We start from the raw sequence: 25,779 nt of genomic DNA, 5'->3' as shown, positions 1-25,779 counted from the left end.
AGTGAACAGGATGTTTAAAAAAGAAAGAATAAATCTAGTGCAGGTCTTACAGCTCCGTCATGGCTCGACTGTGTGTTATCTTGCCTTTGTCAACACCATTATTCTGTTGCCAAGACCATCGTTCCTGCCAAGAGAAATAAAAAGGGCCGGCCGGATACTTTGTGCCACCATGAGAAAGAAAAACAAAGCGGTCTCACCTGCAGGCCTTCAGCACGTCTGTGGAGCTGGGGTAGATGGATATAGAAGACGAGGAGGATGAGGAGGACGAGCTGTGTCCGTGTGGAGGCGTAGCTTTGAGACTGGTGACGGCGGGCGGCTCGGCCTTCAGCGGGCTTTGAGAGTCCTCAGAGATACCTCCTTTGCCGTTACCGTTCACGGCCGGTGCAGAAGACGACGTGGCGGCGGCGGCGGCGGGGCTGTGGCCGCCTGTTTGGGTGTGTTCTGAGGATTTGGGGGAGGGCGTGGCGGTGGATATGGCAGAGATGGGCGATGAGGCGGCCGAGCTGCCCTGCGCGTGGGGGGTGGAGGGCAGGACGGCCGGGTGGATGTTGTTGACTTTCTTGTTGGACTCGGACGCGGCGGCTGCTGCGGATGCAGTCCCTTGTGACGGTCCCTCACCCTCCCCGGGGCCCTTCCCCCCTGCCAGCAGGGCAGATAGTCTAGGATTGTCTGCGCTAAGGCTCGGCTTCTCGCCGCCTTCTGCCGCCTTGCCGTCCCCCGAGTGTACGTGATTGGCCAGGCCGTCCGTCTGTGCCGTTTTGCCGTCAGCCGATGGCCGCGGCGATGGGGTCTTTCCCTCGGGGCCCCCATTGCCGAGGGACGCGGCTGCCGTGGCGAGGGCGGCTGCGGTGTTGCTATCTTTGGTAGCGGACGCACCAGGTGCTGCTCCACCTGAGGTAGAGGAGGAGGGCGGGAGGGAGGGAGGGGAGGGGAGGTGGTTGTGGGTCTGCGGTCGTGGCGATGGGGCGTTAGTGGAATGTCCAACCTGATTGTTGGGGTGCACAGGGGCGATGGAGTTGGGGGTCTGGGGGTGAGAGAGGGGCCCCTCACTACTGGAGCCTGTCGCCTGTGGAACACACCCCTTCTGAAGCCCCTGCAGGAGAAACAGAGAAGTGTTATACAAGAAGAGCAGAAACTACAGGCAGAGGGGATTTTATTTAATGTCATTATTAACCCCAAGCTCGAGAATAAAAATGATCAAAAACCCCTTCAAAATACAGAAATATGGGGCGGCTGTGGCTCAGTTGGTAGAATTGGTTGGCCCCCAAGCGAAGGGTTGGTGGTTCGATCCCTGACCGTCGCAGCCTACATGTCAAAGTGTCCTTGAGCAAGATACTGAACCCCAAATCGCTCCCGATGCTGTGTTCATCGGTGTGTGAATGAATTCCCAATGGTGGCAGGTGGCACCGTTTATGGTAGCCTCTGCCACCAGTATGAATGTGTGTGTGAATGGGTGAATGAGCGCAGTCTGTAGTGTAAAGCGCTTTGAGTGGTCGCAAAGCGATTAGAAAAGCGCTATATAAGTGCAGGTCCATTTACCATTTACCATTTACAACATTAGGACACCAAGACCTGGAGGAACACAAATGGAACAATCCATGCTTTGATTTGAGAATTACACTTTTAGGAGACTGGATGGCGAGCACAGGTCATTTTAAACAGTGGAGGAAAATGCTTGTACTACAATGAAATGCTCCTATGCTCATCATCACAGGTGAATGAGGACGACTGTTGGGTTTTTGCCTCAAACAGCCTCCAAAGTGTCTCTAAAGAGGAGACTCACCGTAGAACCCATTATCATTCAAATATTTTGAGGTCAACAGACCCTTTGGAGAACAGCTATATCAGTTATCTAAGTCAACTTTGGAGCATGATTCAGCCGCCTTACAGACAAGATGACATGTTGGTTGCAAAGGACATAGAATTAGAACTCTGAAGTTTTCCCAGGTATATACTAGTGATGCTTGTGTGGATTGAGGTGCTGTAACTTCATTAGAAGAGCATGCACTACGAGTTGTGAGGCCAACCCTTTTCTTTTCTTACATGTGCTGCGTACATATCTTGGCTCAGTACCAGACTTTGGGGATGTGCGTAAGAATTCCTGCATACTTTAATTCACTGTAGTCTCGTGGGAGGGATTTCACAGTCTGTTTCATGAAACCACTTGATGGATTTTCTCAATGGTTTCTGACAGAGTTTTTACAACAGAGCCAACTAGGTCAGTAGGATAAAACAGAATTATATCCATATCCATGTCTTTGCTGAGCAACAGAGAACTTGCCAGAGGGAGTTTTAATTTTCAGATGTGGATGCTATGTCGCAGGAAACAAAAAGAGATGTCTAACCTGAGAGGAGTTTAGGTGCAGGGCCTGGCGCGGCGTGGCGTCCTGTGTTTGCGTGCTTGTGCAGGTGTGAGGTAGCAGTGCTGCGTCGCCGCTGCCGGCAGGTTGCAGGTAAGGCACGTCTCCGTTGGGTCCTGTGGCCGTGGGCCCTGACTGATTATTACTACTGTTACTACTGTCACCCACAGGGAGGGAGTCTGAGTGTCCGTGTGGCCCGGGGCCCACGGGCCCGTTGGCCAGTGGCTGAGGCGGGTACAGGGGCCGGTGGGGCCGGGTCGGGTGGAGGCTGGGGTTGGGGGAGGGGAGGGAGTTGGTGGTGGGGCCGTTTGGGAGCGAGGGGCGCACCTGACCTCCTGAGGCATTCTGTCTCATCTGGAAATGAAAAGATGACGATTATTACAGCTGCAAGATTCTGGCGATACAATACATACCAAGGTTATAATAGTTTTGGATTTTTCATTCGTTTTAGTTTTAACCCATAAGAACCCATGGTGACACCCGTGTATCAAGCACTTTAAATCTTCTAGAATCTCCCATATTCAGCTTTATGCTTCACCTTAACTCATTAAATCCCTAAGAGACGTATACTGTGTGACTGGAAACAGAAATGTGTAAAAGTAGCTTATTTTAAAAAGCTTATTTTTTGCGACAAGTCTAAGTTTAAACCCATTTAACGATTCTAATCCATTAATAATTGTGTCCTGTGTTGCATTTAACTTGTTCTGACCATATTTCCTGAACAAATTAAAGTCACAATTTGGATAAATGTTATCGAGATGCAAAATAAAAAGGCAAATTTGTGTCTCTGTAAGCAGAAAATGTGTCTAGTTTTTTTCTATTTTAAAATAAGAAATATCATAAACATAAATACCATAAACGCCCATTGTAACATTTATGTCACATCATAGATCTTTGACATTTAGAGGTAGTATTTTTTTTAAAAACATCAGAAATGTGTTCTATGTGGTCCACTTATAGAACACATCCTTTAAGGATAACTGGGTCTGGGTTCTTATGGGTTAATTTCATTGTCAATTTTTGTTTTCAAATTCAGTTAGTTTTAGTTCGTTTTTAGAGTGAGTTTGCTAGTTTTGATTAGTTTTATTTTTTGGAAAATGCTTAGTTTTAGTTTAGTTTTTATTAGTTTTAGTTTTTTTGTAATGGGGTATTTGTTGGGTGCCAGATTCAATAAGGTCACAATAAATGTTTCCTTTATTTTCTTTGTCTGATCCATCTCAGCCCCAATAAGTTTATTAAGTCATAAAACCAGATAGATGAAATAGATTTCATATCGACCAAAAAGGTTTACGTATGAAAAAAATGAAAACTAAGGACATTTTCACTATAATTTTAGTTAGTTTTAGAACCACAAAATACAGTTTCAGTTAGTTATCGTTTTTTAAAAACGTTCGTTTTCATTTTTATTTCAGTTAACGAAAATGTTTTTTCAATTCTAGTTTTCGTTATTTCGTTAGTTTTCGTTAACTATAATAACCTTGATACATACCATGATACATAGGTTTTGATTCAATATACAGTGAAATACTACGATACTGTAAGTCTGAGTGTACTTAAGGGCATCAACATTTTCTTCAACAACTTGAAAATGATCATCATGTCATGTATTATGCTTGTTTAGACTTGGTTGGTGAACCGGATAGGTGAGCTCCACCACCCAGAAAATTCGGTTAGGAAAACACGCATTCTTACCAGTCAAAGTTTCCTGCTCTTACTTGTATTCTATTATGTGCCAAACCACAACGGATGAACACAATCACATGCCACAACACACCATGAAAAGAATCTGACTTACGCAAACCAGGTCAGAATAATACTGTCGGATCAAACATCATGTAGTGTTTACATACTCTGGATTAGTGAGTTTATTTGTTCTACTAAGTGTAGATTAAGCATTCAGCGAGCTGGACCGTTGATGTGATGTGGTGCATAGAATGCTTGGCAAACTGAAACGTTGATAATAATGCATACATGTAAAAAAAATAGTTATTGCAGGTGTTTATGGGTGCAGAAAACACTCACTTCCTAACAATAAAAAGCCTTCATTGTAAAAGCACATTTATGTTTTGACAGACTTTGGCATCAAGTCATCATCCGGGATGTTTTCTTTGACTTCCTGACGAAACCTTGATGTCGAAACACAACTCTGCCATTACAATAAAGGCATTGTGATTGTTTAAAACAGAGTGCCTTGGAGTTCTCCTGTGATTTTTGGCTATTGAGTCCACAGAGAAAATCACCTTCTAAAACATCAGCATTGTGGGAAAACAACCTCCTAAAACCTGAGGGTTTTCTGGAAAAACTACCCAGAATGTTGTTTTCTAAATAATGTATTTCTCTGCCTCTGTAGCAGATAGAGACATGAAATAAAAACATCTGACAGCTTAAACCCTTAACTTTAACTGTAAATAATTGCCTTTGCCCTAAAGTACATTAATATATTTTAAAACATCAAACATCAGCGGGTCTGTAGGCACATTATAGTTTGGGTCATTGTTGGATTCATTGTCAATAATACTGGCCTCTCCCGGCCTTAAAGGTATATACACGCAAACATCCCATCCGGTATAAAGGGTTACTTTGAGTGCAGGAAGTGCTTCTCTCCAATCATTGTCTGGCATGTGTTAATGTCTGATCCATGTCTGATGTGTGGGATTTTATTTAGACAGTGGAGTTTTTTACCTGGTGTTGATGTTGCTGCATCATAGCGAGCTGAGCCTCCAGCTGTCCCAACATCTGAAGCTGTGGGGGCTTCAGGATGGCCCGGTTACTTCGCAACTGTTCCAGCACCTGAAGACAAGACGGCAACGAAAAGAGCTTGCATTAAAGAGATATAAGATATATGAAAATAAAGGAAAAATGAGATGAAAAAAATATAACAAACCTGTAATTTCTGCGGGGAGAGGTACCAGTTTGGAACTGGCTGCTGTGGCGGGCTACTGACCCAGGAATCAGCCTGAAAAACACATGATCAAATTAAAATATATCATGCAAGTAGGCCTGTCACAATAACACATTTTTTAGGACGATATATTTTCCCAGAAACTATCACGATAAAATCATTCTATTAATCTTATTTTAGTTTTATAACTATATTAGAGCCTAATAAGTACATCCTTTTCCACAGAAATTAACTTTTAAATCTTGAGAATATTAAACATTGGATTTAAAATGTGGAAAAGAAATATTAAAATATCCTAGATAAATAAATTAACTACAATCAAAACATAAAATTAACTTTCAGTCTCTGTTAACAAAAACTGCACTGAGATAAACCGTATGTATTATATTATTTTATTATTAAAATAACACATAAACAGCTGGAATGGCTAATCATGCCAATGGCAAATCGTACTGCCTGTCAAAAATTTGCAGCCTTACTTTAACCCATTGAAGCCTGGAAAGCGGATACGTCGTTTTGCAGTATTTGTATAAGCTCTCAAATACGTTTTGAATTTAATTTCTATCTGCTACAGAGGCTGAAAAATTATTATTATTATTATTATTTAGTAGGAAGCATTAACACTTCTGTTAACGCTGTCTGTTCCAGAAAAACTTCAGGTTTTAGGGGCTTATTTTAAAATCGCCCAGAGGTTTTACAGGCGTTTTAGGCGTCAATGGGTTAAACACAACACAAAAAAGCACAAAAAGTCACGCATGTAAACAACAATATACTGAGCCCAGAATAAAACTATCGTGTCCATTTTGACTGATGAAAAGCAGCAGTTATATCATGATGCCAGGTTGGTATTTACCTTGCCAGGGCTCGAGGCTCTCCTCCTCTTGGCTGCACAGGACTGGTCCTCTGCCTGGCCCAGCGGCCCCGCGTGAGGGGGCAGAGACTGACCCGAGCCCCCGCCCTCTGCACTGTGATTGGGCTTACAAGCCTGGAGGGGAGGGGGGGGGATGGGGGGTGGCGGGAGCGCAGGCAGAGGGAAGCAAAAGAAATGTAAGGAGGAAGCAAATGGGAGGGCGTAAAAAAAAAAAAAGGTCATGGAGGACAGGAGGGGGTAGAGAGGAAAGAAAGCACGGAAAATAAAATTTAAAAAAGCAATCAAGCGTGTTTATTTTATCAAGCAGCAAAGGGGAGAAAACATAGTACGGCAAGAGGGAGAGGTCAAAGCAAAGCAAGGGATGGAGAATAAGAAAAAGAGAGAAAAAGGAGAGCAAAACTGTGATTCTGTGTTGGCGCTTAGACAAACAAACAGGACATGTAGAGCAAAAACAGTCTTGTGTATCTGAAGGTGTTACTTCATAGGGCAACAGCAGCCCCGGGCACTTCTCCTGCTACTGCTGCACATCAACACCTGCATCCCTCAGTGTTACTCTTAATAGAAAATTCACAGCCAGTCTATGCATCTTTTCTTGCATTTTCAGACGGCTGCACATGTGGAAAGGTACAAAGGAAGCTTTTAAAGCGAAAGGTGACAACACAGTCCACACACTGACAGCCTTACTGTCAAATCTGAGGAGCCCATGAGCCAGATGTGACTGAAAACCTCACTGGTGCTTTTATTTAGCAGCAGTTTCATAAGAAAATAGACAACAGAAAGTAGGGTTACACTTTTGAATAACCATCATTATTAAGCAAATTATCTTCACTTTTTACCGATTACATTTTAAGTTACTTTTATCCTATATATTTTTATTTCATATAATTACATACTTTAATGAATATTAATCATAATAACATCATTTTCTTCGTATTTATCTCCTTTTCTTACACCTTCTTGGTTTTCCAGTTCAATTAAATTCAAGTAAAACTACAGTTCATAGTAATTTTTACGGTCTCTAGTGCAATATAACACTGATTTGATGCCATACAACATTAAAAAGAATGCAAGCTCCAGATGCTATATTAATTCAACTTTTTACATTTTTACCTGAGGAAGGCAGAATTTTATGTTTTGTTTTTTTTACCGGATCTAGTCAGTGTAACCGGTTTATTTTTGGCTAAATTTTAAATGAGACATGTATAATAAAGTGATTTTGAAAAAATATCACAATTTAAAATGATATTTGAACAGACAGAAACTATAAAACCAGGCATTATTTAAAATACATGTATTTTATCATACATACATTTTTTAGGGGCATAACATAAGGGTTAAATAACATAAATTATAGCATATTTACTAGTTATTAGTTAACAATATTAACTATAATTTGAACTAAAGTTTCATTCAATAGGTTTAATATTTTATAATGATGGGTATTAGAAAGTGTGAGTGAAAAAAAGCTTTCTGTAGGCCAAAAAAAGAAACGCTGTGAATAAAGTCTCATCTGACTCATTGAAAACTGTCCATCAGAAATGTCCCCATTCACACTGGAACACACAGTGAATTGACTCTCACCAAGTCAAATCCAATAAAATCGACATACTGTATTGCTAGAAGTCAATAACACGACACACAAACATGGACACGACAGAACTACTCGCATCTACCGTCTGATGGGCATGAATGAGTGAAGTGGTAATGAAACACTAGGGGGCGCTGCTGGGGCTTTGTGAGCAGCTGCAGGACATCTAAGGTCAACTACTGAAAGGGGAGGAAGATGGACAGAGCCAATGGGAAGCCGGGGTGTTCTCTACACGGCAGCACGACCTCACCGATCACACTGGGGCAGGGTCAAAAAAGCCAAAATGTCAATGAGTGTGAGAATTATTATAAACACAGCCACTTGACTTGGAATTAGAGCACTTTAATCTGTCAGAAAGGCAATCTCTCCCGCTCGAAAGCAAAGCAGATTAAGAGCAAAACAGCAGCGTGGTGCAGGTTCAACACCTAACAGTGGATTTGTAAATGAACTGCAGGGGAGGAAGGGGTGGGGGGGGTGGGGAGTAATCCTGATTCTGAATACCACATTAGATTAAAAAAAACAGGATTAATAGAAGGAGAAATTGCATGGGAAAGAATTAGCACAAGTGCTTTTTGTTGATTTTTTTGGTTTATTGAGCTGAGCGTGATGGGTGAAGCCGAGTGACGACTGTGCTGTGGAGAAGAAAGGGAGTGCAGGGCTGGGTAACACTTGGCTGGACCCCTCCTCATATAAAACAGATGCCATAAAGCGGCCGACTTGAACTACAGTGATGGTGTTAATGTTGTTGTCCAATTAACCCATTGAAGCCTGGAAAGCGGATATGTCGTTTTGTAGTATTTGTATAAGCTCTCAAATACTTTTGGAATTTCATTTCTACCTGCTACAGAGGCTGAAAAATCCATTATTTAGTAGAAGCGTTGACACTTCTGTTGAATTTCCAGAAAAACTTCAGGTTTTAGGGGCTTATTTTAAAATCGCCCAGAGGTTTTACAGGAAGTTTTAGGCGTCAATGGGTTAATGAAGTGAAGGTCTCCAGTCAGCGGAGTAAAGAAATGCTTCTCGTCGGAGGATTTTTCTTTCTCGGCTTCTTTAGACATCTGCGTTCACACGGTGCAGAAGGTGAAGCTCAAGTGTTACCCACCAGTATGGACAACAGTGCATGCGCATGTGTTGACCTGTCTGTGCGTACATTATGTGTTGCAGTGCCTATGTGTCTGAGTGTGCACTTAAAGGGAAAGGGAGGGGAGTGGGGTGGGAGGGGAGGTGTAAGTTGCTCTATCTGGTCTCTCACCTGCTGTGGTGCACTGCTCAGGCCTCCCTGCCTGGAGGTTAGCTCAGCTGGGATTGGTAGACTCCATGCCTCCTCAATAAGAGGGAGCATTTTACTTTTACCCTGTAGGCTACTGAGCTGGGGGTTACTCAACTGAGCCTAGGGGAATGGAAAACGACGTGAAAAAACAAAAAAAATAATAAAACACAAGGCTTTTTTGGGAGAAAAAAAACGATGACCTCAAAACAAGGAAATGATCAGCAATGGTAAATAGGTAAAGAGGTTATAACACAAGTGAAGCTAGGCTGGATATGCAAACTTGTGTCTTTGGCTGGCTAACACACCTGTACTGCATGAAGCACACAAGGAGGTAACAGTCACAATATTCCATTAAAACAAGCCTCTGAGCTTGTCTTAATGCCATGAATTTATGCTAACATAACTGGTGGAAATGTAACATTCCTTCATGCATATGTAAAATGACACTGCTTGGACAAAAGATGAATAAATTAACACATGAGATATGGGGATTTGTTAGAACCCCGGTTGTTAAATCTTTGGATGTTTGAGTCGCTTCCCCATGAACCAATCCGTCTCAAAAGGGATAATAATCCTTAAAATTTGAAACATTTTGATTTTTTTTCTGTTGTATTGTGCTTTTCAGAAAAAAAAAGGGTCATGCCACACAAACTCACCAAAACCTCACAGTTCATAATAACATTGAATTTTAACACTTTCCCATCATAAAATAAACTTAATTAAAGTGATACTTCCTGATAAATATCTACGATCAAAATATCTTGTTAGAAAAAGTTGCAAGAAACTGAAAACTGTCCCAAAATTTAAGTTTTCATTTTGGGTAAAAAATGATTTGTATTTATTTGTTTTAGTGGGCTCATAACCAGTCCAGTGAAAAATGAATCAATTGGTGAGGCCTAGAATAAAAATCCATAACCAGGTTTAAGTGAGTTGGTATGGAATGACCCTTTTAGGCTCCACTAAGGAGCTACTAGCCATCAGCCAGGAATGAGTTAAGATCTTGAAAGATAGGAGGTGTAAAATCAGGCATTTCCCCCGTAGGGTTTCAGCTCCACAGGGTTCAAAAGTTTCCTTTGTGCCAGATAGGATACTCTAAAATCACATCCCTGTGGAATAATACATTGACTTATTCTGTGGCTGCACAGGGATGCTAGAAAAAAGAGCAGCAAAAGGCCGGAGAGGAAACTGTAAGAAGCCCTGTCCTTTACTCCCTGTACTCACGGACGTGATGTTTTAACTGTATAAGGGTTAAGAAAAAGAGGATGCTGCTGAGGGAGCCAACCATCAGCATGCACTTCTCATCTCTGTACATGCATTTTAAGTTACATAATGAGAAAACTCTCCTCAGAGTCAGAGTTCTGCAAGTGTTATTTTCTTCGGCTACATTTTGCATCTTCTCTGCCCACAACACGCACAAGAGTCACCAAACAGCTTTTTGGTGAAACTGGTTAAAGCGAGTGAGGCCCAGAGCAGCATGAACAAATAAACCAGCAGTTTGAATTAGGGATGTCCCGAACTGATCCAGGCATTTTTGGACGAATCTTAGTTAGTCCGGGTACGCCAGCTGCCTCATACGCCCAATTGATCTCTATTAAAACACTGGAAGTCGACAGCGTTGTGAATGAGTGACCTGCAGAGCGTGCAAATTAGATAAACAGCAGCAAGCCGTTTCTATTAATCATATGACAGCATGTGAGCATCTCTGGGCACTTTTATCTCAAGTACGCTACAAAATATTAAAGAAAAGCTGTGATGCAGGCTAAGCTGCCTCACTGAATCCATTGGGACATCCCCAACGCTGTTGCTGGCAGACAACTGCATTTTAAACGTCTCTATGCTAAAACATCTTCTTCCAAACAGCCACTGGACGGCAACCTCTTGCTTTACATTCCTCTCTCCACCCACCTGCAGGCATTTGATGCGGTGTGTTAGCGCGGTGGTGTTGGTGCAGCCCTTGCTGCGTGTGGCGTTGATGTAGCACTTGATGGCGTCGTGCGGCTGGTTGCAGGACTCGTACAGCGTGCCCAGGTCCATCCAGGCGGCGGCGTGGCTGTGGTCCAGTTGCACGGCGCAGATGTACGCCTGCAGAGCGTCCATCGGCTGGTTCTGCTGCTGGTACAACACCCTGAGGAGGAGGAGGAGGGGGAGAGGAGAACGGGGAGGCGATGACGAGGAGACGGGGGTGAAAATGAGGAGGAATTGATGCAAAGGACGAGGGAAGTGTAGGAGATAATAAAGTGATTGGATTGGGAAAGTGAAGGTAGGACGGGTGGATAGATTTGGAAAACAGTTGAGAAAAAAAAAAACAAGTCACTCCAAAAAGTCCATTCAGAAACATAAAAGGTGTGCTTGCATGCTTTTATTTGATCACATCTACTGTATAGAAGCGTGCACGGTTAAAAGAGAAGATAACTGCAGCCTCGGCCCTTACCCTATAGAGCACCAGGTATCTGCACTGGCCTCTGATTTGTCTATGGATTGCCGATAGGAGATGAAGGCGTCCTGGACCTTCCCAATACTAGAGTAGCACCTGCAGGAGACACAGGCTGTAAGAGTTGTGCTACAGACATAGAAAACATTTATGGAAATGATAGGAGTTGGAAAAACTAAGACATAGAGCTTCTTTCTACACATTATTTGTGATTTTTCTGTTTCAGGCTGCATGCAACATGAAGTTTTTAAATGCCATTTCAGTGGTGGAAGAAGTATTTAGATCAATTACTGAAGTAAAAGTACAAAAGTATCAGCATCAAAATGTACTTAAAGTATCAAAAGTACTCATTATGCAGAATGGACCTATTCAGATTGATTTATATATTCCCAATATATTATTGTATTATTATTTTTTATGCATTTATGTGAGAGGCATTTTAATATCGTGAAGGAAGGGCTCATTTTAACCACTTAATATATGCCTACATTGAACTTCTACACTCTGCAACCAGAAAAAAATACTTTTATTTTATTTCTGGCAATCCTTGATCGAATCATGTGTGATAAATGGTAAAGTCAGGACAAATAACCAAATCTTGGCTTCAAAATTGTGATATTTCATCAAAACGGATCAACATTTAAACATTTCACCCGACACAAACTGTTTGCACCGACCAGGTGCTGTAAAAAAAACATTCAATTCTGTGCTCCTCAGTGGAACTGGGAAGACATGAATAACTTGGCTGAGACCAACAGGCAAGTGACAAAAAAATGTGCAAAACTTGGACTGAAGTGCAGGCTGTTTACATAGCATCTCCTAATCAATTAAAAGAGGCACTGACTCATCCTGGTAGTAACAGATTGGCTCAGGCAGAGAGGGAAAAATAAGAATTCATCATATCTGTAGTGTTAGTATGAACACGTTCTATCAACTTATCCTGTGCCACAGTGGGAAATGAGCCATGTCCAATATATTGATATGTTCGAGTAATTCTCTTTGCCAGTAACCTAGTTCACTAGGTTTTCATGGTTTCATCTTCCCTGTTTTTATTTAGCTTTTTCCATAAGTCCTGCCAAGCTTGATCCCATCCTCTTGTCATGCTGTGAATGCGTGTGCAACGAACCTGCCAAGGAAGTACCAGGACTGTCCGGAGTTTGGGTCGGCCTCCAGAGATTTCTGCAGACACTGGATGGCATAGCTGTCCCTCGTGGCTCTGTCCCCGAGCTGCTCCACTGTGTGATGCATCCAGCCTGTGACACATTAATGCCATTAATCAGCCACTGTTTCTCATCTCTCTGACAAAAACAGTCAGTTTTGTTCATGGAAATGTCCAGGGCATACACTGATCAGCAGCTCAGTTGTTTTGTTTTTTTACATTTCAAAGCTCCAGCTATACATGGAGAGATAGATTGTAATGGTGATTATTAAATTCACAAAAAATACTTCACCACCACCATAAACAACTGCAGAAATACATTTTAAAAAATATGAAAAAAAGAATTATATTAAAAAATAGCAAGTCATTAAAAAATACAATTACAAAAAATTAAGGAAAAAATAAAATGAAATAAAAATACAGTTAAGTGTGAAATAACAAAAGGAAAGCATTAAAGAAACATTTAAATTTAAATTTAAATTAAATAAAAGAAAAAGTAGTAGTGACGTGAAAAATCCGAGTTTAAAAACATGGAATAAATCATTAAAATACATTTGAAAATTAAAAAAAAAAAATTCAAAAGATGTTTTACATTTAAAAAAATAAATAAAATAAACTTCAAATTCAAATTTCAAAAACAGTAAATGATAAAATAGAAGATTAGCAACACCATACTTTTTCTAAAAGGAAAGGTTTAATTATTAAATGTTAATAGAGCTAAAAACAACAACAAAAACAAATAAAAGACAAACTTTCAACTTATTTTATAGGTGCAGCAATTTTAATGACATGTAGCACCAATACCATGTTGGGACTGAGGAGAAACTGGGGTGAGTGGAGTTCCCCTACAAATACATGGCTGTGTGCACCGTCTTACCTAGCTGCTGCAGGGTAGTGGCCTTCACCTGTGCAGGAAGATCCTCCGTCTGCAGGAGGCTCTCATAGGCCTCCTTGGCAGCCCGGTATCTCTTCTGGATATGAGGTAGTGGGAGGGCAGAGAGGAATAAACCAGGGTCAAAGAGAGCAGTGGGAGAGAGGAGGGTAGAGAAAGGGAAGTGATGGGAGACAATCAAAGACAAGTTACTTAGAGTGAAGTCGTCTCGACACTCCTGCAAATAGCTCTCCACAGGAATGAGTTCTTAAACCAGGAACTAAGTTAACATGTTAGGGTCTATCCTCTTAACCCATTGAAGTCTGGAAAGCGGATACGTCGTTTTGTAGTATTTGTATAAGCTCTCAAATACTTTTTGAATTTCATTTCTATCTGCTACAGAGGCTGAAAAATCTATTATTTAGTAGGAAGAGTTGACACTTCTGTTGAATTTCCAGAAAAACTTCAGGTTTTAGGGGCTTATTTTAAAATCGCCCAGAGGTTTTACAGGCAGTTTTAGGGCGTCAATGGGTTAAACTCAATGAGGATTTGAAAGGGTTGATATTTAGAAGCCTGAAATAAGGTCTGTGGTTATCAGAGGCTGAAAAGATGTTCGCGTTTTGTTGTACGACATAAAATACATTCGTGAATACCTCGTTTTTACGTGTCGTTAAAAGGCGGTTGCTAACAAGTGGCTAAATGAGACTACAGTGGTTGTCCGGGACATTAAACGTCATCACGCTGGACACCGACAGGAACTCTCTGAGTCGTCCGCCTCACAGCCTTTAGTCTGGTTTTTCAGTGCTCTGGCAAAGTCTTGTAGATTAGGTTAGTAAAGTATTTATTAGGCTACGGTTTCACTAGCTTGTCAAATGGCTGGTTAGCTTGTCTGAAAGCGTTGGTAGTGATGCTCAAGTCATGCAACTATAGCATAAAGTGAGCTTTTTGCTTCTGACGGCTGCATTCAAACATCACAAAAGTGGTGTTAATTTGTGATAATTATCCTGCTGCACAAAAGTCATCAGCATTAGAAACATGTGTTTGCCACAGAGATTATTTTCAATGATCCAAAATCCCGTAGGGGAATCCTCAATAGACCCCTTGGTGATGCTAACTCCCGGGTTGCCCTACTAAAATTCCGTCATTTTTCTTTCAGTTTGCATCCTAAGATGTGCTACTAAATGGCAGCACGCTTCCACTGCAGCGTTGCTTTCTGACACAGCACAAAAATAAACCACATTAGTCGTGAAGCGCTGCTGCTGCTACTCCCAGAGCTGGCACCAGCTACTGTACTTCTCTACTGAAACCAACATAAAGAGAGAGAGCGCAAAGAGAGACCACCAGCATACAAAAGAGGGGGAGACAGACTTTCTTGTTTCCGTGGCAACCCCGCCGATCGGCTGAGAGTAATCTCCTATCCCCTCCCCGCATGCCACCCACCCACTCACGCACTAGCTCCCTCCTTAATTTGTCAGCACCTGGATCAAAATACTAAAAAAAAAAAAAAAAAATACAGGGCTTTCCCCTGCATTCAGAACTCCTGAGATTTAACAGCATCTTATTTTCACAATTACAAATGACAGAAACAAATGTGTCCTTGGGAGAAAAGCATGGGTTAAATAAAAGCAAGCACTTACCTGAATCTCATACAAATGAGCAATGTGGAACTGAACTGTAAAAAAGGAAAGGGAAAGGAAACATGTTAGAGGTAATTTAGCATTGAACAAAAAGGTTACAGAGAGTTCGTCCTCCTTAAGTCTTTGGAAAGTAGTCAATAGATGTCAGGAGCCCAAGGTTGCCTGTCTACGCTAAGTGTAACAGACCAGATAGGTAGCTGTGCTCCTGGCGGCACCTTCCTTTGTCTGGAGCGCTGCAGTGTCTGATCTAAGCTGCCTGAGTGACTCTCAGCAGATGGAGGGAGAGAGAGAGGAGGGAGGGAGGGAGGGAGAGGAGAGAGAGAGGGGAAGAAAGACAGGGGCTGCCCTTGCTATGTGTGTGTGTGTGTGTGTGTGTTTGAGAACAGGAATGAGGGGGACACAACGAGGCGAAGGCAAACAGTGAGAGATGAGATGGCAGTGGCATATCAAATAATGCCGGTGCTGAACCTTAATCTAACAGCCAGTGAACACAACACCATGTTTCAGTTTCACTGCTGCTGTTTTCTTTGTAGGCTGAGAGGATGCAGAGGACTTTACCGCTCCAGCATCATTTATTATTATTATTTATTGTGAGTGGAGAATGGCTTTAGTTTGGATATATACACAACATTCCTGTTGGCACAGCTCCTTTCCTCGTTTAATAACTCCATATTTTTTGTTTTATCACTGAGGTACTTGTAACGTATTTGGCAATAAAAAGGATTCTGATAGATTCTAATAGAAATGGTCCAAACAGGTTTGATTTTTTACATTTTTTTTACAATTGTATTGGCAAAAAAAGAAAGAAAGAAAAGTTTTTTCAATGAAATGCATTAATGCATTATAAATAAATAAAATATCTGATTTTTTAAATAAATAAATAAATAATAGAAATGATAAAGGTGCTTACTTTCAGCTTTGGACAAAGTGCAGGGGTTGGAGTCAATCAAAGCCAGCTGAAAATGCTGAAATGAGACGTGTAGAAATCAGTAAAAACATATTTTATTCCATCTATTGTACATTATATTTCCCACTTTCCTATGCAGTCAACATACGATGCTGAAATAACTGACATGAGATGCTTTTCTCCTGATTCCATTCAATGTACATTGTTCCAGCCACAGTAAACACATTTGTAAATGAGAATTAAATTAAACAATCTCACATATGCTCTACCTGGTATAAAACACACACGTTATTCTAACCCTGGAGTGTGTTAAAACTGAGGGATGGGCCTACCTTTAGGCTTGACTCGTAGTCTGTGTTAACCTTGAACATGAGACCCAGGCGCAGGTGGATCTCCTTGGCCCGGGAGAACCCTGGGTCAATGTACAGCACCTCCTGGAATGCTTTGATCGCCCTGTGGGACCAACAGAAAACATGATGAGGAGAACAAGGAAGAGCAGGCTTAAAAAAAAAAATAAGAACATATATGATCAACCTAAATTGCAGAGGAGCAGCTCAACTGACAGTATCTGTTCTGGACAAAAAGAAGTGAACAACAGGTGTGAAAACAACCTAAGACACAGAACATTCTTCTGCCCTGAGTCAGCCTCATTCAAGTCACGCTGCATGTGTGCTATCTCGAACTGAATACTAAAGATGTTCCTTCCACAGTAACTGAGAAAGCACTCCATTTGTTATTTACTTGTTTTGCTGTGCTTGCTTCACAATCCGACGGCAGCTGAATAAACTAATACTGCAACGCAAACCAATGCAAGCTTTATTTGCTTTTCTTGTGGCGGCTGAAATGTCGACATGCAGCTCTTGCTAAGAAAAACGTTGCAGGCGAGCACTATGTCCTTGGCTTCTGCCGTTCTGGTTCTCTATCTCCCTCAAAGCCACCAGGCTCCTTAAAAACGGTTATTTTACTTGCAGAACACGGGAGTTTGTTTGAACTAATTAGAGTCTGACAGATAAATCGGTTGACGGATATTATCGACCAATATTAGCAAAGGCATCAGTGTATATGCAGGAAATGCTTGGCGTGATTTAGAAATGGTGTTGTCAATTTTTGGTTTGTATTTTTAATTTCCACAATTGACTGAAACTGATCAGTAATGATGTTTATTTGGCTATTAGTTATTTTCCTATTTATTATTTATAGAATTGGTTGACAATGTATAGTAATACATATTTATACAATAATAATACAATAATTACACAATAATAATATATAACAATGTATACTTTTTTTACGATTTCATCAAATTTAATGCTCGAGAGAGTAACTGCAGAGTAATGAAAAATCGATGCACAATCAAAAAACCCATCAATAATCATTATGGTGGCTGATATAATCATTTTTGGAATGAAAATAGACTTTTTATGTGGATTGTGCAGATTTTTTAAAAAATCACTCTGCAAAATGTTCCCAGAGAGCTACCTTCTCAAACAGAAAAAAAAATATATATTGTTATGCATTATTATACATTGTCAACCAATTCTATGAATGATAACTGATAAAATAAATAAATAGCCAAATAAACATCATTAATGCATTTTATATTGTGTAAAAAAACTTTTCTTAACGGCACATATCAGATAGCATACAAACCAATACCGATAGGGCTTTGATAGGCCAATAATATCTGTCACCCCATATATCTGTCTGGCTCAAATTCACATATTTGACAATAATTTCCCTAGTGACTCAAGGCCTAAACCAAACTGCTTGAACTTTGATTTTTTTCTATGCAAATTAAATAAACACAAGTTATTACTCACCACTGAAAGGCATTATAGTGGAAGTAGACCATTCCCAGGCCATACAGAAAGGCAGCATTCTGGGTGGGATGGAGAGAGGTGCAGGGTCATTATGATAAAAAGATTACACACATTTATAAGACCAGCAAAGAAACCTAATACACACTTCACAATGTAATCAAATATCTCTGTAACTGTAAACATCTTATGTGTACATAACCTTTCGGCTACATGCTTCAGTAATCAGTAAAACCAACAATTAGTTATCAGTCTCACCGCAAAGTGTCAAATAAACAGGAAAGAAGCACAAAATGACTCAGACATGAAACTTGAAACCGCATGTTACTCCAGCACGTAACCAACCTGAGACCATACATGTTTCCTGTTCGTGACCTAGTGAATGTGTAAGAAGGAAAGAAAGGTGTGTATGTGTGTGTGTGTGTGTGTGTGTGTTTGTGTAATTGACAGAGAGTGAGAGTATCAGTAATTGAAAGAGAAAGCATGCATGCAGACGTGTGTGTGTGTGTGTGTGTGTGTGTGTGTGTGTGTGTGTGTTTGTGTGCCTTACCTTCCAGTAGTCTGACTGTAAACTGTAGTACCTCTGGTATGCCGATAATGCTGTAATGAAAAGGAAGAGGGAAGCTGAGAATCTATCAACGTCACCACAACACCGCTGAGGAAAAGTGGCCAGTCAGCGTTTACGTCAAGCTGGAAAGGAGCCAAGTGTCTGTTCTTAGACGCTCTGAAAGAAAACATGATGCTGCAAACTCCACGAGCGCAGGTGAAGAGGAGAGATTACTCACCTTTCGGGTAATCCTCCAAGAGGAGGTTGAAGTGGCCGAGCTGGCAGAATAACTCAGGCTCCACTTTGCCCTCGGCCTTCAGGATCAGCGAATCGTAGCAGCGGACAGCCTGGGGAGAAGACAAAAACAACTGTGTGCTTGAGAGAGGTTGGGGGAAAGTTGCACTTGTCTGTATTATGCAAAAGTAAAAGAAACATGATGGGGCCGAGCGAGAAAATCATTGAGAACTTTTGAAAGTCACAGCATGGCTGACGTCAGCTCCCTAAATCTGAACGCATTCTCTTCGGCAGATAAATATCAGCCCTAGACTAACTGACTGGAATGAGGTTTGTTGCAGATAAGGACTTGTGCTTAAGGCATTATTTTTAAACTTCCATTACAGATCTTCCTGCCCTGATAATAAAAAGAGATACAGAAGTAGGTGCTGCCTGTTAGCTGTATTTCACACTACAAATTCTTAAAAGGGCCATACCAATGTTTTTAAATGCATTTCACCAAGGTACAGCAAAGCAACAGGCTTAAGGTGTCCACAGTATCAACAGCATATATGGTGCATTAGGGGTGGGCGATATGGCCCTAAAAGAATATCACGGTATTGCGGGCTATTTTTGCGACAACGATTATTGACGATATTAGGAAATACTAAAAAAGATATAGAAAATATGATTTATTTTTAGTCTGTATAAATAAATGTAGTTTGAAGTGCAAATCTCAACAGTTGCCAAATACAAAAAAATGACTCTTGACTTTTGAGTATGAGAAAATAAGAAAAAATAACCATTTATGGGTTCCGGTGGATTCTCTTAACACACTGTGCTCTTATTTTGAAAGCTGCATGTGTTTAGTGACAGGGAGTAAGTAGCTTTTTGTGATTAAAACAACTTTAACCACTACATCAAGAAGTAGGAACGTTGCCAATATCATGACATGCATTTTTTTTAACCATAAAAAAAATATACCAATATTATTGTGAACAATATGATATGGCACACCCCTATGGTGCATACGGACTTTTCCCCACACACATTTAACCACATTTTCTTTCTAACCTACTGTACTCACAGAGTCTCTGTGCAGGCATGCAACACCATTATAACTCCTACTACTAAGTTATAGCTATGCAATTAATCCGCGTGAGGAAATCTGTCCTGTGCATTCAACCAATTCTGACTAATGATTACTTGATGTAGTAATTATAGTGACAGGTTTATGCATAACAATAAAAACAGGTACATAGTAAAAGTCAGAAGATTGTTTTGGCACCAACCCCGAGTCCTTCAATATTGTCTGATTATTTTATATGAGCAAAAGTAACCTCCTTTTCAATAAAAAGGCATTCACCTTCTATTCTTAATTTAGCATGTTTATCAAATGTTTTTAAGCTAAATAGATAATCACAGATAATTTGACCGGAATTCATCCCATTTGTCCGCAACATTTAAATCTTCCAGGACTCGTGGACCAGCACCAATGGAAACCCTGTTAGGAGCCCTTGATAAACTCAGTCCAGTTGAGTTGCAAAAAGAAATCAACCACATATTGTCCATGTCACTTCCCACACTGAGGCAAACCAACTTGAGAATGACCCACTCTCACACTTAAGTTTCTCATCAAAGATGGGCTCAGCTGGTCCCCAAATGTGGACTACTGTTCAGCTATTCAAAGCCAAAGAGAGGCAGCTGCAAGTCAAACTGATAAATTACATCATAGTTTATACAGAAGAGTAGAACTCGTCTCTCTGCAACCAGCAGCTCTTAAAGCTCGCTCTGTTGGTCCAGAAAAATACCCCACTATTTGGCGGCCACACAGACATCGCCCTAGGAGGTGGAAACTTGGAGATGGAGGTCAAGTGTTTGCAAGGTTGTGTGTCGTTTGTGTGTGTGAATGCAAGAATGCTTTGGTGCAAACTGACACTGTCCCTCACCTTCAACCTCCAAAATATAGAGAACGCATGCTATTTGCCTTCGAAGGGTCGTGTCCTCATTGCCAAGAAGCACTTAGATAATCAAATATATTTATTTTAGGGGTGCACCGATTGCAATTTTCTGGCCCGATCACCGATTTTTAAAAAGCCTGACCTGCCGATTCTGGCCGATACCGATTTTTTTATAACTCACAGTATACACCTTCAATGTTTGAATCTTATTATATTGAAAAAATAATAACACAGCAGTACTTTTCTTTAACAAATAAAGGAAATCACAATGCCTGAGGTAGGAAATAAAATATTGAACTTAAAATAAATAGCAACAATATACAGGATAAAAAAAAAGCACATTTAAACACAGGATCCAGGATGCCGTTCCAACAACTTATTTACTCCAACTGCATGGTCAACAGTAGCATGGGTGAGGATACATGATGATTGCTTTTTTGCAAGAACAACTTGCAGAAGTAGAAACAAAGACCAGGACAGAAATAGTGACAAACTCACCGTAGCTGAGCGATTTGAGTGATGGACGTGAACACTGAACACAACCGTTCGCTTGACAACACAAACGCAACTGTCAGACACTAGTCCTCTTCACTAACGCTGTGTTGTTTCAGCGGCAAACACTTCATACACTACATAACTAGAAGGGAGATAGACTAAAACAAACAGATGCTAAATGCATTATGTGTTTTCATGCAGAATGACTTATTTCCAAGTAACTTGTGAGTGGTCGCTGGTAAACACAACATCTAAAGTTAGGATTTTGCATGTTTTTGAAGAAGCTCAATTTCACAGATCTCACTATGAGCAGGAGCAGCGTTTACCTTCTTTTATCCACTGTACATGAGAGCTGTGTCTGTGGTGAGCTTGAAGTAGAGAGGGCTTTTGCAGCAGATTACTGAACCTTTCTTCACCTCCTTTAATGTTTTTGTCACCATCAGCAGTCAAGAAGAAGCAAAAAGATGACCGATCACTGTTCTTGAGGTCAGGCAAGATCTAAGATAATATTTAAGTTACCTTAGACAACATGCACATCCTTTCAGACAGACTTCAACACATGGTGTAAACACCGTTATCAGCCATTAGACTACCTAATATATATATATATATATATATATATATTTATTTATTTTTTAATTTTTATTTTTTTAATCTTTATTTAACCAGGAAGTCCCATTCAGATTCAGAATGTCTTTTTCAAGAGAGTCCTTGCCAAAATAGCAGCCAAAACTCAACAAAAGTGCCAAAAAAACCAACATTTACAATAAAACAAGTGCAATATAACACAATATTAAAACATAATGAGCCTTATTAAGAAAAACAAGCACACGTCTCTTTCACCACAGTCTTGATGGTAGCTTTAAATTCATTGATTGATATCAGACTTTCTAGTTTAAGTTTTTTCTGTAGATTGTTCCATTCCCAGAGAATGCAGTTCAAAAACCAAATATTACACAAAATATTTGTGTTTGTTGCTTGCCAGCATAAGATCTTTATGTAATTTCTGCGTCCTTTTGCTGATGTAACTTCTATTTGTAACATAATTTGTTAACTGGATGAGCCACAAACTGCAGATGTGCGAAGTACCTGTCGATACCCATGATACTACGCTCTCCTTTTGTTAGATGTGATCGGCACCTTTACTTCGCTCTGTTGGTTGGATGGTTCTCAAAAACTCCCCCCACCCTTTGGTGACCACAGCTTTTGCCCTAGGAGGGCGGAAATTTGACATGTGTGGTCGCAGCTACAGCGAATTCAGGCTTGTTTTATGTTCAGCGTTTCAGATCAACTGAGGATAATGCAACTTATTTAACCCATTGAGGCCTGAAACGCCTCTAAAACCTCTGGGCGATTTTAAAATAAGCCCCTGAAACCTGAAGTTTTTCTGGAAATTCAACAGAAGTGTCAACGCTTCTACTAAATAATAGATTTTTCAGCCTCTGTAGCAGATAGAAATGAAATTCAAAAAGTATTTGAGAGCTTATACAAATACTACAAAACGACGTATCCGCTTTCCAGGCTTCAATGGGTTAAATAAGTAAGAGGAGCATTTAGAGACTAGAAAGCAAAGTGTAAATATGTATAATCCAAATAATATGTATGTATTCTGCGTTAACACCTTATTTTGAAAAGCAGACGTAGTCACAATTGATCCTGGTTGCTACAATGCATTTACCATTAGCATCAGAATACACCTGACCTGCAGACATCATTTAGAAAACTGCAAGAAGAAGGAATGAAGTAATACAATGGTGTTGCAGGTCCTGTTAGCTTTCATGCACCAGGTATGTCCCTGCAGCTTGTGTGCCCTGACTAGGATCTTTTGCAGTGAGGTAACACTGAGCGTCCATGCAATACAATGTTTTCAGTTTCATGCTACATCTGCAGCATGATCTAATTAACGAGAATACACAGACTTTTTTTTTTCTAATGAGCTTGCTGGCCAACTTATAAGCGGAGCACGGAAGTCATTTTTTTGTTCACGGTCCACTGCTTTTTAAATTCTGTAATACTTTAATAATCCCTGTGGGACAAAGTGTCCCCTGCAAATGACCTCTCTCAACTATTTCTGAGCAGAGGTCAGACGCAGCACAGCACCCTGGCACTGCTTTCGTCAAGGGCAATGCAAAAGCTGTCCAAAATATACACCTAACCTGCAAACTTATCACTCTTAACCAGGAGGAAATCCAACAAGAACATGCAAACTTCACCTGAATGTAGCACCAGAAACACCATCATGAACTCAATCCTTTCCTGCTGCAAAACGAAAACAGATGATGTGAAAATAGTCATTCTCACGTGGAGAAAACAAAAATAAGAGGACACTTGCATGAAAGCTTATCTCCTGTCTTCCTATTCTAAGTTGCTTAAGTTTACGTCATTGCCACCTAGTTGCTGGTGATGATACAGTGACCCAGTTCTGTCAGAAAAGTTGAACCCACAGTTATCTGCATGTAGATAGAGCAACAGTGCAGCGACGACCGCCAAAGTGCCAGACAGGGTAGTCACTCAAAACTAATACGCTAGGAGCGGAAACCTCTAAAAATGTCTAAATGTGCCAAAAGGAGACAGTTCGTGCAGCAGACTCAAACACGGGATATCTCACATTGCAGTCAGATGTAATTGAGGTTAATTGTGTGGCCAAATTCTGGTTCATTTGCCATTTTGTTTCCATCAGCCATTGTTCAAGGGGAGCACAGGAAAACTTTAAATGATTCAATGTGTCTAACACAAGCATGGAATCTGAACAGAGAAAGAAACCTGTTATTGTTGCTAAGTACAGCTGAACATGTGCTTTCTTTTTCTGAAAGGTACAGAACACCCTCAAATAAAAATGACCCGTCTTCCCTCTTACCTGTAGCTCTATTGAACAATCTAAATAACAATCTGACATAATAATTAGTATATTGTATACTGTATGTAGTGCATATAAATATGTACTTTACCAAAGTTGTACGGTGCTGGAAAAACTTGAAAATGCACCTTAAAAAAGCTTGAAAAGCACAAAATAATGTGTGTATTCTTATTATGTTCCACTATATTGAAGAGAAGATGGAAATCTCTACAGCTTATATCTCCAACTCACAGCAAAACAGTCTAGACTGATAAATAGCATTTAAGGTAAGAGGAAAAATATGTTGTTGTTTTTTTATTTTGGGGTGAACTGTCTCTTTAAGAAACCAACAACTTATGGTTTCTTCGCCTTGGGGGAATAATAGAAACTAAAAAATGTCATATAAATATAGTCGACCTACGCAATAAAGCTCACAATCAGCAATTTTCATAATGTGTCATTCTGCACTCTGAATCATTTTGATAGTCTAATATCAGCAATATAGTTGCTATTTTGTCTGCTGCCGAAACATATCCCTCATTCAATACCCAAACTCTGAGTATTAGCATATTCAATACCAGCCCTGTCTCTTCTTTTTCCAATTTAACATCTGTATTGGAAGTTAACTAGGAGCTGAGACTTCTCTACTGTTTTCCTTTTGTCAACATCACTTCTTAAGTCAAATTCAAGCACTTTCAAGCATTTTTTAAGCTTTTCCAGCACCGTACAGCTTTCGTAAATTACATATTTATATGCAGCAAATACAGTAAATAAAATATACTGATCATTCAAATTCTGTGTCACAATAAAGTAAAAGTTATTGTGCTATAAACAACCCATATTAAACAGAAGATTCCAAAAAGAGTTTGGGACACTGTGTAAAGCAAATAAAAACAGAATGCATGAAATACAGAATCAGAGTGTATGTTTCCAAAAAAACTAAAGTTTAAAATACACAGTCTTTTTAAAGGTTCCAATTAAACATGTCTAAGAGGATCAGCAATGTATTTATGATCAAGACAACGTCCCAGCTTTTTGGGAACCAAGGTTGTGTGTTTAGTGAGAAAGCTTACAAATTAAAACAAAGGTTTCATATTTCAAAATGTGTCACGTTTTTAAGTCGACTTGGCATCCTATACAACCTAAATTTCAAGCATTTTTTAGCACTTAATTGGAAATCCAAACAATACCTCAAACCTTGAAAACAACATGTTCAAATCAAAGTGTTTCAGTTCTTCCAGCACCAGTACGAGCCCTGTTTATTTGTTTAGTTAGGTCAGTGTCTGCCAGGATAATAAAATTCAAGTGTTTTCATTCAACTGCCATGCTGTCAGCTTTGCTAACTACCTGACGTATCAGACTGGTGGAGCTATCAGACTGCAACAACCTCCACATGAAGACACCTGAGGCTGTGAGTTAGCTGGGCAGGCCAAGTGCCTTGTATGTATATACCCAAGTGTAGAAGGCTGAGACTGCAACAGTGAAGTCTGGCAACAGACACCAACTATGTAGCAAGACCTAACTTATGAGTTTCAAATGTTACTGCCACTAACAACAAAAGAATTGCGTAATGCACAAAATAACCCAAGAATGCCCGATATTACCTACCACTGACAGCAAACTAATTCCTCAGGGTATATGGCAATACAGGTCTTTTTCACGACAGGGTGGGCTGTTTCAAAAGGTTAGCATTTCAAATTAAGGCATATAAAACACTTCCAAGTTAAATATATATCAACAAATTGTGCTACAGCATTGTAATCTAGGCAGTCCGTGGCCTAGAGGTTAGGAATCGGGCTTGTAACTGGAGAGTCGCTGGTTCGAATCCCGGTACTGACAGGTCTAGGACTGAAGTGCCCTTGAGCAAGGCACCTAACCCCCCCCTCCACAGCTCCCCGGGCGCAGTAATGTGCT

At 40.4% G+C, this 25,779-nt stretch overlaps 1 protein-coding gene across 2 annotated transcripts in view; it reads right to left on the bottom strand.

Moving 5' to 3' along the window:
- LOC131963143 (lysine-specific demethylase 6A-like) overlaps positions 1–25,779 on the bottom strand; it is a 40,819-nt gene that overhangs the window by 12,277 nt on the left and 2,763 nt on the right. The window contains exons 3-18 of one of the 2 annotated variants that reach the window (XM_059328294.1): positions 18,599–18,707; positions 18,364–18,413; positions 17,817–17,875; positions 16,329–16,449; positions 16,000–16,054; positions 15,090–15,124; positions 13,459–13,552; positions 12,549–12,675; positions 11,423–11,521; positions 10,897–11,116; positions 8,974–9,111; positions 6,116–6,247; positions 5,245–5,316; positions 5,043–5,150; positions 2,346–2,714; positions 198–1,093 (exon numbers count right to left, since the gene is read on the bottom strand). In XM_059328294.1, coding sequence (XP_059184277.1) covers positions 198–1,093; positions 2,346–2,714; positions 5,043–5,150; positions 5,245–5,316; positions 6,116–6,247; positions 8,974–9,111; positions 10,897–11,116; positions 11,423–11,521; positions 12,549–12,675; positions 13,459–13,552; positions 15,090–15,124; positions 16,000–16,054; positions 16,329–16,449; positions 17,817–17,875; positions 18,364–18,413; positions 18,599–18,707 — 2,684 coding nt within the window. The remainder of the gene's footprint in view (positions 1–197; positions 1,094–2,345; positions 2,715–5,042; positions 5,151–5,244; positions 5,317–6,115; positions 6,248–8,973; positions 9,112–10,896; positions 11,117–11,422; positions 11,522–12,548; positions 12,676–13,458; positions 13,553–15,089; positions 15,125–15,999; positions 16,055–16,328; positions 16,450–17,816; positions 17,876–18,363; positions 18,414–18,598; positions 18,708–25,779) is intronic. The other variant, XM_059328295.1, reaches the window with a different exon arrangement.

Source organism: Centropristis striata, chromosome 24, assembly GCF_030273125.1.
Source record: "Centropristis striata isolate RG_2023a ecotype Rhode Island chromosome 24, C.striata_1.0, whole genome shotgun sequence".
NCBI classification, from domain to species: domain Eukaryota; kingdom Metazoa; phylum Chordata; class Actinopteri; order Perciformes; family Serranidae; genus Centropristis; species Centropristis striata.
Note: the sequence above shows the minus strand (reverse complement) of the source record. Positions and strands in the feature narration are given on the sequence as shown.